Source organism: Carassius gibelio, chromosome B14, assembly GCF_023724105.1.
Source record: "Carassius gibelio isolate Cgi1373 ecotype wild population from Czech Republic chromosome B14, carGib1.2-hapl.c, whole genome shotgun sequence".
Lineage (NCBI taxonomy): Eukaryota > Metazoa > Chordata > Actinopteri > Cypriniformes > Cyprinidae > Carassius > Carassius gibelio.
In genome coordinates, this window is record NC_068409.1 from 10,873,202 (window position 1) to 10,892,283 (window position 19,082).

The following is a 19,082-nucleotide window of genomic DNA, read 5'->3' on the forward strand; positions in this document are numbered from 1 at the left end:
TATAAGCGCCACTTAATTTTATCAGCTGATAATTGATTTGATTCACGAAAAATGGTTTGCAATTATTGCAGTAACTTATGACAATAATGTTTACCTGAAATGAATTACTTTAAGTTTAATAAGATTTTAGACGTTGCATATAACAAGAAGACAACTGAAATGTAAAGTAGTTTAAAAAACTTTTGCTGATGTTGATTTTAAAGTGTACACAGGCTAGTTTATGCTTCCCATACATCCAGTGCCAGTAAACAGATAAACTAACAAACAAACATATAACGTGTCTGTAAACAGATTAAAATCTCACGCAGGTGCAAAACCCAGTTAGATATCTAAACTGATTATGGATGAGAATATGATCCAATCACAGGAAGTAAAACAAGAGGGTTGCCTATGTTCAGCTATTTCCAGCTGCGGTCCGACACGCACAAACAACAACAAAACAAATCAAATCAAACGGATGGAAATCGTCCAGAGCTCCTGAGTTCTATTACGCCTTGAGTTTACAGTTGCACTTCTTGCAGATTTTAAATGAAGTCATGGGTGGCTGCCGAGAGATGTTCGCCCGCGTCCCGGCCAGCCCGCTTAAATAAGGGATTAAATGAGGGGAAATCACTATCTCTTCCTGCCATCCACCGCAGGTGAGCCGCGACACTTCTATAAGCTTCATTCTCCTCATAAACACAACCCTTTGGCTCCTTGACAGCCCCATTATTACACTCACAACACACACACTACACAAACATATCCCACAAATCCTGCTGAGGCTGAGAAAGCTGAAAGCTTTTCCAGGTGCTTAAACCTACAAACACACACAGAGTTCAAAAGCGAGAATTTAAATAGAGAAACTTTATCCAGAGAGAGAGAGAGAAAGCAGTGCTGCGGCTCACAGCACGTCACATGACGCTTCAACTCCTGCAAGAAAATATCTCTCGGTGGGAGAGTGAAGTAAACATCCACGAAAGCCAGAGAGAGAAGCACTGCATTAAATCGTTTTCTTAAATAACTTTTTTTGTTTTGTTTATCAGTAAAAACCTCATTACAGCAATATTTCTACCCGAGAAGCAAAATTGCATAGGATATTAAGACTTGTTTCCAGAGAATATATATATATAGATAGTCTCTGAAAACAAATATTATTTCTTGCTTTAAGAATAAAATTAAGTGTTCTTTTAGCTCAAACAGTACATGGCACTAATGATGGAAAGGTCATGGGTTCAATCCCCAGAAAATCTAATGCAAAGTAAGTCACTTTGGAGAAAAACATCTAGTAAACTAATTTAGTAAGGTTATGCTTAAAACATGTACGTAAGTTAAATATGCTTCTCAAACACATTTTTATTGTTGTACAAACACCCAGATATATCTACGTAAAACAACACTAAAATACAGATTAGGAAGATTTTAATGAGCTCTATTATAAACCCTAGGAAATACCCTAGTAAGCAAGTCAGAGATAGCAAAGCTGGGGGAAAAAATGTCGGTCTTTTTTTATGTTTTAAGGTCACTAAGGCTGCATTTATTTGATCTAAAATACAGTAAAAACTTTAATTTTGTGAAATATTATTGCAATTTAAAAGAACTGCATTCCAATATATGTTTAAATACAATTATTCCTGCAGTGCAAAGCTGAATATTCAGCATCACTGCAGCGTCACATGATCCTTCAGAAATCATTCTAATTCAGACCTGTCTTAATTAAAAGTAATCATAAAAAACACAGCTGCCTGTGTAGGCAGAAAGACAGCTCAGTGCGAGAGGAACCGAGAGAAGAAGAAAATAAGGTGGAAAAAGTGGGACAGAAAAACATACAGAATGAAGACAGTATGAGGAAAAAGAGGCAGTGACAGTCCAGACGGGAGCGTGTGTCCGAATGTCGTGGAGCAGCTGTGCTCTGCTCAATGACTGATAAGAGCTCAGAGAGCAGGACAGCAGCTCTGGCGGGGGACACAGTCTTTAAGGACACCAGCAGGAGACGGATGGACAGTAAACCACATTAAATACACACCAACTCTCCTGTTCACTGACAGAGAGAGATGATGATGGATGGGTAACAGAGAATCAGTCTTGGGGCTTTAATTTGAGAGGCTTTCTCATACTCTCTCACATCTGCTGCTCGTCCTTGATCGTTTTTCACCCGCTGAGCAGGATGAACTGACCCACGACTGCTTCAAAGCAAGTACTGAGAGAGTAAGGGAACGCTGGTTAGTCTGAGATGAACACTTGTTATCACACACCACGGTCAACGCTGAAAATTGATTTTCAAAAAAGAACAAAATGCATTAAAAATAAAAGACATAAAAAAAAACTACTCCCCCTCAGGCCATCCAAGATGTAGATGAGCTTGTTTCTTAATCAGATTTGGAGAAATGCAGCATTAAATAACTTGCTTACCAGTGGATCTCCTGCAGTGAATGGGTGCCGTCAGAATGAGTCCCAACATCTGATAAACATCACTATTTTTTACAAGTTTGATTACTTACACCATGCAATGTTTCAGATCACAAGACGTTAATTGATGGACTGGAGTCATGTGGATTCCTTCTTGAGTATAGTGATGTTTTTATCAGCTGTTTTGGCTCTCATTCTAACGGCACCCATTCACTACAGAGGATCCATTGCTGAGCAAGGGATGTAATGCTAAAGTTCTTCAAACCTGTTCTGATGAAGAAACAAACTCATCTACATCTCGGATGGCCTGGAGGTGAGTAAATAATAATAACAAATTTGGTGAGCCATTCCTTTAAATTAAATAAGCAAAACATCTAATAACTTACCGCATAACATCTCACATCAGTAATAAATTAATGCTTTTCATACAGCTCTCTGGAATACTTGATTCTGATTAGTCAATCATTGTATTACATGGTCTTTTTTTATGACTCTAATCACTCCACACTCTTTCTTCTCACATGAACAAAGTAATTTGAACTCAAAAGAATATTGAATGTGCATTCATTTATTTATTTGGTAAGCTGCTGTGCAATAAGCCGAATAATGTCGTTGAGACATGATTGCAAAATAAACACCCTTAGGATGTGAAGCTGGGATTGAATTAGCCAGAATGACCAGCTGACTGAACACTATCCCTTATATAAAATGAAGGGTAATAGTTCACATGTCAAATATTGAGTATTTTTATCCTTGGAAAGATACAATTAGTGTGCTCTGTGGGTCTCTAAATCAGGCTCTCGGAACACAGTGCAAGCAGAACTGAATCCCAGAGGTCAAACTAAACCTCCAGACTATATTTGCTCCATTGGGAGAGACTCTGCTCTCTACTCTTTCCCATGAGGATGTTTGCAGTTCAAAAAGGCATTAGGTTACAGAATCAACTTCTCCAGCCAATAAAAAGGTCAAAGCAGCATGATTCACTGGGAGGAAGCAGACATCTCAAACGCCCACTTCCTTCACGGTATCTGCTAGAGTTAGGGATAGGAATCATAGAGAGTTTAACCATTCAAATGATTCCAGAATCCTCACCAACTCCTTTATCCGTTCTCATTTTGAACTGCACAAGCATCCTGATGTTAAGTAGCATTACAGACTTCAACATAACAGGAACAATATTAAGAAGAAACATTAAACATGTATGATCCCTTCACATTTATTCAATATACAAAAAACAAAAATGTCATCCATCCATACATCACATAGTAAAAAAAGAAAGAAAAAAAGTGAAAATTTGTTTTCAATGTTGATCATAATAAAAATGTTTCTTGAGCAGCAAATCAGCATATTTAAATTATTCCTGAAGGATCATGTGACACTGACATCATGAGACTGGAGTTTCTTTGCATCTAGGGAGTAAGTTACATTTTATATATGCAAACAGTTATTTAAAATTTTAAAATATTTCACAATATTACTGCTTCATACTATATTTTAGCCTTAGTGAAAATAAGCCACTTCTTTCAAAAACATTTAAAAAATCTTGATCTTAAACTTTAGAATGGTAATGTATGCCAATATCATCAAAAACAGAAATAAAACAGTCCATAACCATTAATGGAAGCAAAACTTAAAACATAAAACTTACAATATAAATTTGCCATTCAGAGAATGATTGTTTAATATACAGTCACATGGAGCAGATTTTTTGACCAATAAGATTTCACTGAGGGCAGAGCTACTAAGCACAATGTAATGAAGACAGAAACAAAGCAAAAAGACAAAGTCTTGTGATGGTCAATGTGTTATTGCATCACGTTTGGTTAAGTCCCACTGTTAGTGTCACTGATTAATAAGTGACTTTGACATAACTTTTACACTTGTACACAGCGACTGTATCAGAACAAATCAGAGAGGCAAAACTGTGAATCACACATTAAAAAGCATGCAGAAATGAATTACTCTCAATCAGAAAAGGATTTGTTTTATTAATATTAACCATATCTAAGAACTGAGATAAAGAAAAACACTTCCCAAGATAAATCAGTTTACAATTCAGATTTCCAACAGACGGATTAAACTAAAATGTCACGCGTAGTTGTGTTTAGATATGATTTAAAAGATATTTAAGATCTCTTAAAGCTTTCAAGTGTGTGAGGAGTTTACATCTGCTGTGATCTCAGCAAGGGGAGATCTATTAATGATGTATCTTATCTCGTATTATTCTAAGGTGAAGCAGGTCAGGAATGGAAATTGCAAGATACAGAAGGAATTACTCTCCATTATCTGTAAAGCTTTAGGAAGAAAACTGCATAGAGAATGAGAGGGATTATCACATGTACACCCATAAGTCTTCCTATACATTATCTGCACTATCGAAGACCCCTCAAAAAATAAAAAAAATAATTTAATCACACACACAAATGAGCAGAGGTCAGTAGAGCAAGCCAAATCTCCACGTAAGCTCTGAATTCTTAACGTTGACCTCAATTCACAGTAGTAGAATTATCGAAAACCTTCTCCCATCGCTTTTTCTCTCATTTCTCCTTTTGGTGCACAAAACTCAACTGCACCGTTTGTTCTGTACCTGAGTTTGGCTTTGGTTCTGCGTTTGTATTCATGGTCTGGCCGAGCGTTCCTGATCCATAAAGGTGAAAAACAGACACACTGCGGTGTTGATGAGGGTGTGCATGGCCTCGTACAAGAGTTTTGGAGAAAACACGCTCCAGATGAAAAGGTGGTATCGGAGACCAGTGACCAGAACCACATAAAACACAGCTGGGATGGACCGCAGGAGCGCGAAGCAGTAGCTGCCATGACCAAGACCCATTACAGCCCTGAAAGAGAGAGAAAAAGACCAGAATAAAGATGTGCTGTCCAGTTATGGTCTGGACTGAGTCTATGATATGTGTCATTATAAAAGACTATAGTCATAAAACCATCAGGTTTCATCGACTGTGGTTCATTCCTCGTTTAATGCTAATGGAAAAGCTATTACTTCATTTACTAACCTTTGATTATGTGTTATGTTTCACGACAAATGTCTACGGTACATTCATTAAGATAATGGTCTGATAGGGCAGCCATCAGCAGGTCTAGACGCAATAATCGGGCATACTAAAAGATAATGGGACCTTGATGGATTTGAATAGGCTGGATCAGGCTAGACTAGACTGTGTTAGACTGTCATGCATTTTACTGGACAAGGTTGGATGTCCTCAACCTATAAACTAGAGTGAATCTAATAGACTAAAATGGGGTAGATTACATTGGAATGAACTGAATGGACTGGACTAAAAGGGATTGAACTGGACTAATAACAGGACTGGACTATCATGAACTGAAGTTGGCTAGGCTAGATTAAATTACCTCAACCTATAAACTGGACTGGCTTTAATAAACTAGACTGGGCTAGATTACTTTGGATTTAATTGGTTTGGACTAGAAGAGACTGAATTGGACTAGAAAGGGCAGGGTTGGATTAGCATGAACTGAAGTCGGGGTTTAAATGACCTCAACTTATGAACTGGACTGAACTGCGTTGCACTGAATTGGACCGAGCTGATAATAGACCTCAACCTATAAATTGCAGTTTATAACAGACTGGACTGGATTATACAATTTACAACTGAATTGTATGGACCGAAGTGGGTTAGGCTAGATTAGATGGCCTCCAATTATAACCGAACTGACTACACTGCAGTGAACTGGACTGGATATGGTTTTACTGGACTAGACTGACCTACATTGAACTGATTAACACTGAACTAGCCACTGAACTAGAATGGACTGAACCATACTGAATTTGGCAAGACTGGGTGACTAAAACCAGACTAGTATGGAATGAAGTGGGTTAGGCTAGATAAAATGGCCTCAATCTATAAACTGGACTGGACTACATTTCACTGAACTGGACTGGAGTTGATTATACTGGATAGATTGACAGGGCTAGACTACACTGAACTGAATTAGACTTGACTAGAATGGACAGAACCGGACTAAATTAGACTATAATTGGCAGGAATGGATAGGACTGGACTAGTATTGACCGAAGTGGGTTAGGCTATATATGAAGGCTTCATCCTATAAACTAGACTGGAGCTGTGACAGACTGGATTTGTTTAGATTACACTGGACTGAAATTGATTGAACCGGACTAGAATGGATTTAAGTGGGTTAATACATTTAGCTAGATTAAATGGCCTCATTCTCTAAACTGGACTGGAGTTGATTTTATTGGACTAGACAGGACTAGATTACACTGAACTGAATTAGAATGGACTGTACTGGACTATAATGGGCGGGAATGGACTAGTACAGACTGAAGTGGATTAGGCTAGATATGATGTCTTCAACCTATAAACTGGGCAGGAGCTGATGATAGAATGGATTGATTTAAATTACTGTGGACTGAAATGTATTGGACTGGACTAGAATCGATTGAAGTGGGTTAGGCTAGATACAGTATGATGTCTTCAACCTATAAACTGGGCAGGAGCTGATGATAGAATGGATTGATTTAAATTACTTTGGACTGAAATGTATTGGACTGGACTAGAATGGACTGAAGTGGGTTAGGCTAGATTAAATGGCCTCAATCTATAAACTGGACTATATTGAATGGGCAAGACTATATTGGACTGAATTATGATTCAGCTATATTAGATGGTCTCAACCTATAAACTGGACTGGTTTACACTACTTTGGACTGAACTGGTCTAGAACAGTCAGGACTGGACTATTATGGGCCAGACAAGATGGCCTCAACCTATAAACTGGACTGGAGCTGATGGCAGACTGGATTGGTCTGGACTGGACTACATTGGACTGAAATGGATTAGACTGGACTATTATAGACTGACGTGTGTTAGGCTAGATTAAATGTCCTCAATCTAAAAACTGTACTGGACTACATTTCACTGAACTAAACTTTGATTTTACTGGACTTACTGAAATTATACATTTTACTGAAATACTGGATTTAACTTTGGTTATGGTTGGGTTGGGCTAGATGGTCTCAGCCTATAAACAGCTTATAAACTGGAGTGATTTACAATACTTTGGACTGAACTGGTCTAGACTGGGCAGGACTAGACTAGATTTCCCCAACCTACAATAAAACAGCGTTCTGTCATTTTAACTCATTTTGAACAAATATTCAGTGTTTCAGCCTGAAGAACAAGTGTTACTCATATGATAGACACCAGAATCTAGTTCCTGGATTGCAGGCTGTTGTATCAGAAATCTTTTCTCTAGCCCTGGGCGAATCAATGTGCGAGCGGTCCGGTCAACCTTTGACTCACACTGTGAGAGTTTGGCTTCTCCAAGGAGCAAATGCCCTTATTCCTCTTTCACACGAATTTGAATGTAGGGCAGGTTCTACAGCGCCAAACAGAAAAAGCTCCACAATCTGCGGACATGAGTCAAAGACACTCCGGCACCAGCCTTGCATAAAAAATGGAAATTTATTGTTGTGGCGACATAAATATTGATAGCCCAATTCCCTGAAGTGGTAAACACAGTGCTTTCTGTCAATACTGATATGGCAAGTGAAACATTAGGAGAAAATAATCAAGCATGCAGCTCCCATCTTTCACAAACATCGAGCTGGATCAAGCCAGCTGAAGATGCTCCCGGATGAGCACAATGGCCTGGCGTGTTTTGTTGTGAGTTTAAACTCCCTCATTCCTCTACCCAAAGGGACTGCCGCAGGCTGGCCTATAAAACCCCTCTCACAGGGAGAAAGCGAGAGGCTCATTCTGGGAGATTTCCTATACGGTGTAATTATGCTCACACATTTTATATGACTAGACAACTAGGCAAGGATAAGTGAGAGCAGTGCAGGGTTCAACCTGGAAACTAAACAGTGAATTTAAATTACATTACGAGACAAACAAGCAAAAGCCAAAGACTGACAGGAGAAAACACTACCAAAACACATTTAAGGGGACAGTGATTTACTCACCCTCACGTGCTGCCAAACCTTTGATGGGACACAAAGCTTGACTACATTTATGGTAATTTAACAAGAGTTTCTTCTTTTATGTTCTGGAGGAGAAAGAAAGTCATACAGGTTTGGAACGACGTGAGAGCGAATAAATGATAAAAAATTTCATTTCTGGGGTGAGCTGTTCCTTTAAACTTGTTTGTTTTTGCTGTTGTAATATGCAAAAATCTGGAGCAATCTTGGTTAGTTTCAACTACTTCCCCAAGTTTTACAAAATAGGAATGTGACAGAAAGGCCAATATAGTTTACCAAGAGTACACAGTCTGAAAACACGATGCTCTCTGCTCTGTTGGACATAACATCAATCAATACAACAGCAAACAGCAAACCACATTTAATACCGAATCATCTGAGGAACAACATATCGTTCAGTCCAGTTTTGACTGCTCCATCATTTTGACTGACAGTTGGCTTGTATAAACAGACCGGCTGATTTCCAGACCTGTGGAGCTGCTCATACTCACAGTGAATCTTCTGTAAACTGTGCAACAACATCACAGTCTCCGCTGCTGATTCCCGACAGCACTGCCTAAAATCATTTTCCCGCGTCTGTCACAAATTTCTCTGCGAACAGAACGGTGGTCCTTCTCCGCCTTGCGAGGAGTTTGCCGGCGGATGAAGGCATTTGCAATTCAAATCCACACCTCAGACACTCAGGTAGTAGATTGTTTGCAGGATTCAATATCCCTGAACACAAAGCACCTGTTGCCTCGGAGGAAATGAAATATCTCTTAACAAGCCTCCGTATTTCTCTCTATCAAATGGATTGTGTAAATGCTCGGCTCAGATGGGGGATGGGTCAGCCGGGCCTGCAGGGATTCCAGAAAGCGGAGTATTGATCAAAGAGCATTTCCTGGATCTCTTGTGTGTATGAGTTTGTGCGCTGTAGTGACACTGCTGACTGAGCATGCTGAATTATGTAAGTCAGACTGAACGTCTCACCACTTAAGACGGTCATTTATCAGGCTCTAGTCGGACAGCACTTTAGGGGAAATCTTTCGAGGCTCACAGGGACAGACTTTATAATGAGATAAATAAAGAGTGGGTGGTTCACAGAGGCAGAGTTTGAAGCTCTGCATTTATGTGGGGTTATGGGATATACAGAGTGCATCTACCAGGGTCACAAATGAATTGCAAATGCCTTTTAAAGTCAAATTTGATTCTTTAATTCAAATTGAGGAAGTAAAATGGAATGCAGAAGTTTGAATGTGAAGGAAAGCAAAATTAAATGTAATTCAAAGAAAATCATATAACAAATTTTTAACTAGAAAAGCAAAGTTTGAATAGCTTTGAAGTTTGAAAGTTTAGAACTCCTATAGATAGAATGACTAATCAATATATACTGTAGATTAATTAACATACAGTATGTGGATCAGGGTGGAAAAAGCTTTTTCACAATCCAATTTCTCAGAATAAAATTCCTTAAATAAAATTTTTTTTTCATTCTGTGGCGGTGGGGCGCAGGTGTAGCTCATCTCCAATCACTACACCTGGCCTCACTCCTCGTTCCCACGCCTCTCGGCCCTGCCCCACTCGCCACACATTCCAACTAAAATTTCAACTTCCGTTAAAATTTCAGCTGATTAATTTGAACCAATTTGTTCCATATTCCATCTTTCATTTAGAATTTTGCCCTATCCTGACATGACTGACACAAATGCAGCTGTGTTCATATTGATTCCATGGTCTAAAGAGTGCAATTCAAACACTCCCAAACCATGCAAATAGTAAACAATGTATCATTCTCAGGCATAACTGAAAAACTGGCATTAAACCGCAAAGTGAAAAAATGTGGAGCAATACTAAAGCGTTGGTGTAAAAGCAAATAAATTATGCATGCATCCTGTGTTTTATGGTAATCAGATCAATTTCATCACAACTATACCAGCTCTAGAATGATTTAAAAATCATGAATATTAATATTTTCACATGATGAAAACAACAACTCTCAAACCCCACCTAAGACTGACGTGCCTTTAAAACTTTTACAGTATGTAAATGCCCTCTGTGTTTGCATGCAAAATGAGAAGCAACTCTAATAAAATGCAGCGGCATGCTTTAAAGTTGGGATATTTCTGAAGAATCTGCAGCTGCTACGCAAAGGCCACATACACTCCAGCTCAATTTGGTTGTAAATTCACCTTTTAGTGCTTAATCCTGTTCAGTACACACTGTTGCCATGATTTTGCCAAGACATGTTCCTGGATCAACATCTTCTGATGATCCTGGATCAACATTATTGTCCAAAAATATAGACTTAACCCAATCCCTACCCCTAAACCTAAACGTACCCATAATTTATTCCTAAAATCAGTGGGAAATGATAACTGATTAACAAGGGTGTAGAAGCACCTAACTCTGGTTGTAAGCGTTTTTTTTCAGGGGAAATCCATTGAAGTTTAGTTTACTTCGGAACATACATTCACGGATTTGTGCTATGCTGCGTCTTTACACACATACCAAATTTACTAGAGAAGTGTGAAACGTGACACAATATACCTCTGTAGGTTAAATAAATACTATTTAAATTTACGTCTCACACACTTTAATGCCCTTTGCATGGAACATATACGCTCGCGGGGCGTTTGCTTTCAGTGCTATCAGGCTCAAGTTAGAATTTTCCAAGATCTCCTACTGCACCTTTAACTCCTGAAAATTTCAGGTAGTGACAACAGCATCCACAGAAACTCTATACAGTGTTTACAGAAACTGAACTAGTTAACTAGTTATTAACTTAACTTAAATTAACTTAATCTGCGTTGAGTATTTTCTGCATGTGGTAAAATAAAAATCACAGAGTATACTTTGATTTAGCATTGCCAGATCTTGCTAGAAAAAAATAAAAACTCAAATTAAGAACATGTCCATAATAAACTCAAAACCAAATGGTATTTCTTAGAAATAAGCCACATGGCTTACTTTATTAACTCCTTAAACTGGATCGCTTTGCGAGTTATGCCCAAACTACAAGCCCAAAGATGGTTGATAAGCATTGGTTATCTGAGAGCTCTATGCAATGCAACTAAAATGTTCCCAGGTCCAGAAACAAAGGATAAGGACATCGTAAAAATAGTCCATGTGACATCAGTTGTTCATAATTTTATGAAGCTTAGGAATACTTTTTGTGTGCAAAGAAAACAATAGTAACTTAATTTATTCAACAATGCTTCTCTATGAGTTACCGTTGTTTATGTTCAGTATGCTCGCACTTTCGCCAAATTTAATCAGTATTTTTTACGTTCAGTAGACAGCGTGGGCATACTGGGTACTGCCCAAAATGTCCGAAAAGATGTTAACTCGGGGAGAAGAATTGGTGAATAAATCATGTTATTATTGTTTTCTTTGTGCCAAAAGAGTATACTCGTAGCTTTGTTAAATTACAGTTGAACTCTTGATATCACATGAACTATTTTACCAATGTCCTTGCAATGTTTCTGGACCTGGGAATATTGCAGTTGCGTTGCTGTCTACAGAGGGCCAGAGAGCTCTCAGATTTCATCAAAAATATCTTAATTTGTGTTGCAAAAGGTGAATAAAAGTCTTGGGTTTGGAACAACATGAGGGTGAGTAATGACAGAATTTTGGGCGAACTAACCCTTTAAGTTCTTCAGCTGTTTAGTAATACCAGTATCTATCCTACAGTACTTGCGTCTTATTGCCTCATCATGGTTGGATGGAACAAGTTTCTGAACACCTCAGTGTGTATGTGGGTGGTCTTACATGTCTGATGTCAGAACGCTTTTGTAGAGTGCGGAGGAACTCTTGAGTGCTGAATGTTACAGTAAGTAACTCTTTTAGCTCAAATGACCAAGTAAAATTTGATTCCTTCTGGAATGACCTCTTAAAGAATAATTTCTGTAAAAATCAAGAGGCCAGTAAAATCTGTGTAAGCGTGTGTGTGTGTCTTGGGTGAAGTCTGATTGTCTCGGCATGATTTCCATTATTCATTGTTCTGTGAGTGGCTCTAATTGTACCATCATTACCAGCTCGAGCTCTAATAACTGGCTCCGATTCCTCATTCGCTCTGACAGATCACTTCAAGCGCCATTAAAACAATTATCTTAAAAAACTAGCACTGATTAATATTCCCAAAATGCTCTGTAATTATGTATCACTGATATGTGGATTAGGCCTGAATATTTGAAAAGTCTTTTTTGTCTGTTTTCTATTTTAAAGTTATACAAATGTTGAGAATTTATTTTTTTTGGCTAAAGAAAATGAAAGAAGAGGTTTGCTATGAGAAAAAAAAAAACTGCAGACGTCCCCGGTACAGTGAACTACAGAAGCACTGTTATTGCCCTATAACTCATGAGTCATTTCAAGCTTTTTTTTTTTTACTGCACTGCAGTATTTTTAATAAAAAAGTGTCACATCGAAAGGTTGTTGCAGCATCATTGCATAAAACTCAGTTTAATGAGGCCAATGTTGAGTAAAACACAATGTTCTTTGCCAAACTTTGTAGAAAAACTCTAACTATGGTAATACAAAACGTTCCCAAAAAAGCTGAAAAAATATACAGATATTTTAGTATAATTAATATGCTATTAGATTTTTTTTTCATATTTAGATTTGTATAAATTCTATTATTTTTTCATTTTAAAGATTGTTTTCATCATTTATTTTGAATGTCTATTACAGGTTTTAATTTCAGTTTTAGCTATTTTAGTACATCAAATTAAATTACGAAAATGAGAGAGAAAATAAGATCAATATATAATTTTTTTATTTTTTTTATTTATATTGTATTTCAGATCAGCTTTTTTAATAATGTTAGATGTAATCAACAATAATAAGCCTGGTATGATGTCAGAAACATGAAAAATGCTGTATATGATAACCCACAAGGACTCAAAACTACAAGTTTACATTCATATAAAGTACATATAGGAGTCTTAAAGGTACAACAGGAAAGGCCTGTTTCATTAAAATTGGTGTAGGTTTTACTAATTAATACAAATAATTACAAAGAAAGAACAGTAAGTAACACATCAGTAAAAAGAGTGAAATTATTATTTTATTTATTATTTTATTCAACAGTTTTTTCATGTCTTTGAATCTGATTGGCTGAGAGGAGTGCAATATTCTTGTGATAACAGAACTCCAACCGTTTCACTGTTTGTATCACTCTGCTTTGATTTTATAAATAATAGTACTGTTTTTACACAGAATGTTGTTTTAAGTGTTTTTACCCGAGAATTAGGCTGGGTGATAAGGCCAAAACATTATGCACAAAACGACGATAACAGAGCACAAACATTTTTATTAGTAAAATAGCTTAGACGGGCTACTGACTAGCAACGTTATATTTCTCTGCAATGAGGGGGTAAAACTGTTGTTTTTATGCATAATTGCTTGTAGAGAGAGATGCGCATACACATGCGGTTCACACACCTGGAACTTTCATCCCTCTTTCTCTCTCTCTCTCTGTTTTTCTCTCTCTGACTAATTCATATAAATTATATAATTAATTAATTCAAATAAATGTGATCTTACCGCATTACATCTCTGTGTCTGATTTAAATCAGGCCGAAAGCTAACGAGCCTTAACTGACGAAAATTACCATAATTTGCAGGATGGAAGAATTATAGTCTTGTTGTATGCAACCATTCAAAAATTTGGCAACATTTATGTGACCGCTGCACCTGATGTTCATAAACTTTCATAACTGGTAAGTGTTTTTTCTTGTGCCTTGTGAACTGGCCAAGCCTTAATGAATCTGTTCCTTTACATGTGCTTGTTTACTGACCATCTATTGCAAGAGTGAAATACAGCATCTTTTTAAATTGGCTATTCGTTGTGCAAAATAAAATAAAAAATAAAAAAATAAAATAGGGTAGTATATTGCTGACAAAAAAAAACACGTTTGTGAATGTGCGTTTGATTTATATTTGAGAGAAACTAAGAAGCTTGTAACCAAGGATACAAACTAGCCACCTTTCACTGAAAATTGCGATTTTAATTCAAAACAGGCATCTATGTGATTCAAGTAGATCTGAAGAGTTGAAAACTCTTGCTACTTCATTCTTTAATACAAAACAATGCTGAAATCTGACAAAAATAGATTTTTAAATGCTATAATAGTTATTTTATAATGTCTAAATATAAATCCATTAGCAAAACATGTGAAAAGAACTATATTCCAGAGTGGAAATGGTAAATTAGAGAATAAATTATCTTCTAGTTCCAACTAGTGGCCATAGTGGGAATCATGATATTCATTTTAAAGGGGGGGTGAAATGCTTGTTTTCACTCAATATCCTGTTAATCTTGAGTACCTATAGAGTAGTACTGCATCCTTCATAACTCCAAAAAGTGTTTAGTTTTATTATATTCATAAGAGAAAGATAGTCTGTACCAATTTTTCCTGGAAAAACACGACCAGCTGGAGGCGTGGCGTGTGGGCGGAGCTAAAGAATCACGAGCTCTGCTATACGGGAGCGCGCGCTCTTCCGGCAGAAGTGCCCTCAGGACCCATAAAAGGAAATTCCGCTCCATATAACGTCACACAGAGCCATACTCGAAAAAAACTTTCCGAAACTTGTGACAAACCGGAAGGAGTGCTTTTGGAACAGAAATACTCCTTCAAACGTACAACTTAATTTTTGAAACTTTGTCCATGTTTAGCATGGGAATCCAACTCTTTAACAGTGTAAAAAACTCAGTATGCATGAAATAGCATTTCACCCCCCCTTAATTATTGTCTCCTAATTTGAATCAGCACATAATAATGAAAACAATACCTTAAAAATTAAAAGAAGCAAGTTTTTGCATTCAGATCTTTTTTATTTTTATTTTATTTTTTTTAACCCAACTGATTCATTAGAGATTGCTTAGAGTCACATTTACAGTGGAGGCTGGTGAAGCCTGAATGTGTTTTTTAGATTCTGAATGGATCTGTGTAGTAGAGTCCTGCAGACAGGTCGGGTACCCATGGATACCCACGGATACCCGCATAAAAGTGGCTGAAACGGGTGGATTTTGACATTTCTAAAATTCACGGGCGGGGATGCGGGCGGATAATTAATATATGCAATATTTTTATGTCTAAATTACCATTACACATACTGTTGTGATGTTGAGAGAGGTGCGAGATAAAAAAGCACTTTAATTGGAATATTTTAGTGTGTGTGATTTATCGCGGGCGCGGATCGGGTAACGGGCCAAATATTAACAGGTCTGGGTGGGTGCGGATTTAATTTTTATATTATTAAGGGTGACGGGTCAGATCTGGTGCTGAACTCTGCGGGTACGGGTGGGCGCGGGTGTCCAAAAATTGACCCGTGCAGGACTCTACCATATAGTATATTTATTACTAAATATGCCAGACTAGTCTTACGTCACTGTTTACATCACAGACCGTTCATCCTTTGCTAGGCATCAAAATGGGGGCATAAATGAAAAGTATACCCACTTCTCCAGGCACCACAACACCACTGCCTGTAGTCACCAATACATGTGGATTTTGATAAGATAGATAGAAATAACAGGTTGTTTGTGTTTCTTCAGGACTAGTTTTTGCCGGAAGTTCAAATGACACATTTAATTAGAGACTTCTCAAGAGCTCACAAGGCCTGTTTGGAAGTATATTATATAATCCAATTATGATGATCTGATCTAGTTTATCATACAGTACATTGTCCCCTTGAACAGCTTCACTTTGTGTAAGTTGCTTGTATAGTGCACTTTTTTCCAAATGGCAGCGTGACTCTATGTACTTTAACTATGTTAAATCAGGAGTCTCTTGTCACTTGAGACTCTACAGTTTCACACAACACTGGATCAGTCACAATAAATGTAATTAGAGCAAAACAGGCTGGAGATTTCAGCAATTTCCCTGGAGAAGAAGGTAAATCTCATCATTTGTATTGCCAGTGTGTCTGTGTTCCTCTTCACTGTAAATAAGCTCCATCAGAGAACAAACTACATCTGCACAAAACACTTTAATCCAACATGTGTTACCATGCCAACCAGAACTTGGCAACGGCACGTTGTTCCCCGGCATGGACGTATATGCCGAGAGAGTGACGCAGCAGGAAAAGTGACGGCCAGAGAAAATCACCAGATACACACAAACACACACACACTCAAACGAGAGTCCAGACTCTGCATTTGCTTTGATCAAATGTGGAACAATTAGTTATGTGTTTTATTACAAAAATGCCACCTGCAAAGCTAAAGCTTTAAGGTCAATAAACTTTGTGAACTATAATCTACTATAAAATATAATTCCCATAGTTCAAGGATTTGAACTTAAAAATTAAAATTCTTATTTATAATTAAATATTTATAAAGGTTCAAAAATGAGTGTTTAATGCAAAAATGAAAATGTTGACATCATTTACTCACACTCATTAATCACATTACCTCTGTACTTTCTTTCTTCTGTAGAAAGAAAGAAAGAATTTCAATGAATGAATGAATAAATATTGAACAATAACAGGAATGAACAAACAAATTAAAAAGAAAGATCAAATAAACAAATAAAGGAATGAACAAAAATGAAAAAACATTTAACATTAACATTAAAGAACATTTAAAATAAATAAAGTGAGCAAAAAAAGGCAAAGATTAAATAAAAAATAAAGAACAGGGAAAAACTAAAGGGAATTGTCAAAGAATTGGAAAAAAAGAACTGCATGAATGAAAAACTGAGCAAAATTAAAAGACGGATCAGATGCATAACAAAAGAAACAATCTGAATAAATTAATGAACATTTAAACAACTGGAGGAATTAATAAATAAATAAATGAATCAATCAATCAATAAGTAAACAAACAAAAATAAAATAATATGATTGAACTAATAAACAAAAAGAAAAACAAAATGAAAGATCAAACTAATGGAGAAAAAGAAAGAAAGAAAGATGAAAGACTGAGCTCCAGTCAAAAGGTGTTCCTCGCAGACCCCGCCTCCTCAGTAACAGGGTGCTGCTAAACCAGCTCCACTAAACTGCTGTGGATGAACAGACTGCACAGTCAAATCCCACTAGACTACAGCTGCTTCTCAATAAATTAGAATACCGTGGAAAAGTTCATTTCAGTAATTCAACTCAAATTGTGAAACGTGTGTATTAAATTCAACGCACACAGACTGAAGTAGTTTAAGTCCTTGGTTCTTTTAATTGTGATGATTTTGACTCACATTTAACAAAAACCCACCAATTCACTATCTCCACAAATTAGAATATGATGACATGCCAATCAACTAATCAACACAAAACACCTGCAAAGATTTCCTGAGCCTTCAAAATGGTCTCTCAGTTTGATTCACTAGGCTACACAATCATGGGAAAGACTGCTGATCTGACAGTTGTCCAGAAGACAATCATTGACATCCTTCACAAGGAGGGTAAGCCACAAACATTCGTTGCCAAAGAAGCTGACTGTTCACAGAGTGCTGTATCCAACACTGTAAAACCGAACAGTGAAATTAATCAAATTAAATTAGTTAATTGCACTCAAATAATAAGGAAAGTTCATTGGACTTAATTTAAATAAGTTCTGTTAACTCAAAAATTTGTTGTAGTGAGGTGAACTTAAAATGATTGTGTTTTCTAGTTCCCAGCATGCTTTGCATCAGAAAACAAGGAAAATAAATTTAGAAATGAAGTGTTATTTTTTGTGTTTTTACACAAGATTAACATAGAGGGACATAAGTTAATACATAAATGTTGTGTTATATTAGATTTTACAAAGGTTTATGTTATGTTGGATTTGTAGTGTTACCATTGTGGTGAAGAGTAGAGCCTGTGGTTAGACTGAGGATGGACAGCAAAAGCCTAATTTTGAGTGTATTTCCAACATTATAGGAGTTGAAAAATAGATAAAATTATGAGTGAATGACTCCCTAATTATAAGTTCAGAAATATAATTGTTTAAGATAACTCTGAGATAATTTAAGGCAACTGGAATTAAATTTTTTAAGTTTATGTAAACTTAAAACATTTAAAAACATAACTTAAATGTTTTTGTGTAATCTGTTACAAAATATTTTTTGAGTTCTGTGAACTTATCAGGGTTTAAAGTGAAGCATGTTAACAGAAAGTTGAGTGGAAGGAAAACGTGTGGAAGAAAAAGATTCACAACCAACCGAGAGAACCTTATGAGGAATGTCAAGCAAAATCAATACAAGAATTTGAGTGAACTTCACAAGGAATGCACTGAGGCTGGGGTCAAGGCATCAAGAGCCACCACACACAGACGTGATAAGGAATTTGGCTACAGTTGTCTTATTCCTCTTGTTAAGCAACTTCTGAAGCGTCTTACCTTGGCTAAGGAGAAGAAGAACTGGACTGTTACCCACTGATCCAAAGTCCTCTTTTCAAATGAGAACATGATTTGTATTTCATTTGGAAACCAAGGTCCTAGAGTCTGGAGGAAGGGTGGAGAAGCTCATAGCCCAAGTTGCTTGAAGTTCAGTGTTAAGTTTCCACAGTCTGTGATGATTTGGGGTTCAGTGTCATCTGCTGGTGTTGGTCCATTATGTTTTTTGAAAACCAAAGTCACTGCAACCATTTACCAAGTTTTGCTCCAAATTTTGGAGCACTTTTGGGCTTCCAGACCACCTCAGCAGTGTCACAAACTGATCACCTCCATGCCAAGTCGAACTGAGTCAGTAATTAAAACAAAAGGAGCCCCTACCAAGTATTGAGTACATGTACAGTAAATGAACATACTTTCCAGAAG

At 37.0% G+C, this 19,082-nt stretch overlaps 1 protein-coding gene across 1 annotated transcript in view; it reads right to left on the reverse strand.

The window, feature by feature from the left end:
• Positions 1 to 3,588: 3,588 nt before the first annotated feature.
• Positions 3,589 to 19,082, reverse strand: part of LOC127971645 (GPI ethanolamine phosphate transferase 2-like) — a 105,555-nt gene continuing 90,061 nt past the window's right edge. The window contains exon 10 of the mRNA XM_052574818.1: positions 3,589 to 5,225. Within this exon, the coding sequence (XP_052430778.1) occupies positions 5,006 to 5,225 (220 nt within the window). The 3' untranslated portion in view covers positions 3,589 to 5,005. The remainder of the gene's footprint in view (positions 5,226 to 19,082) is intronic.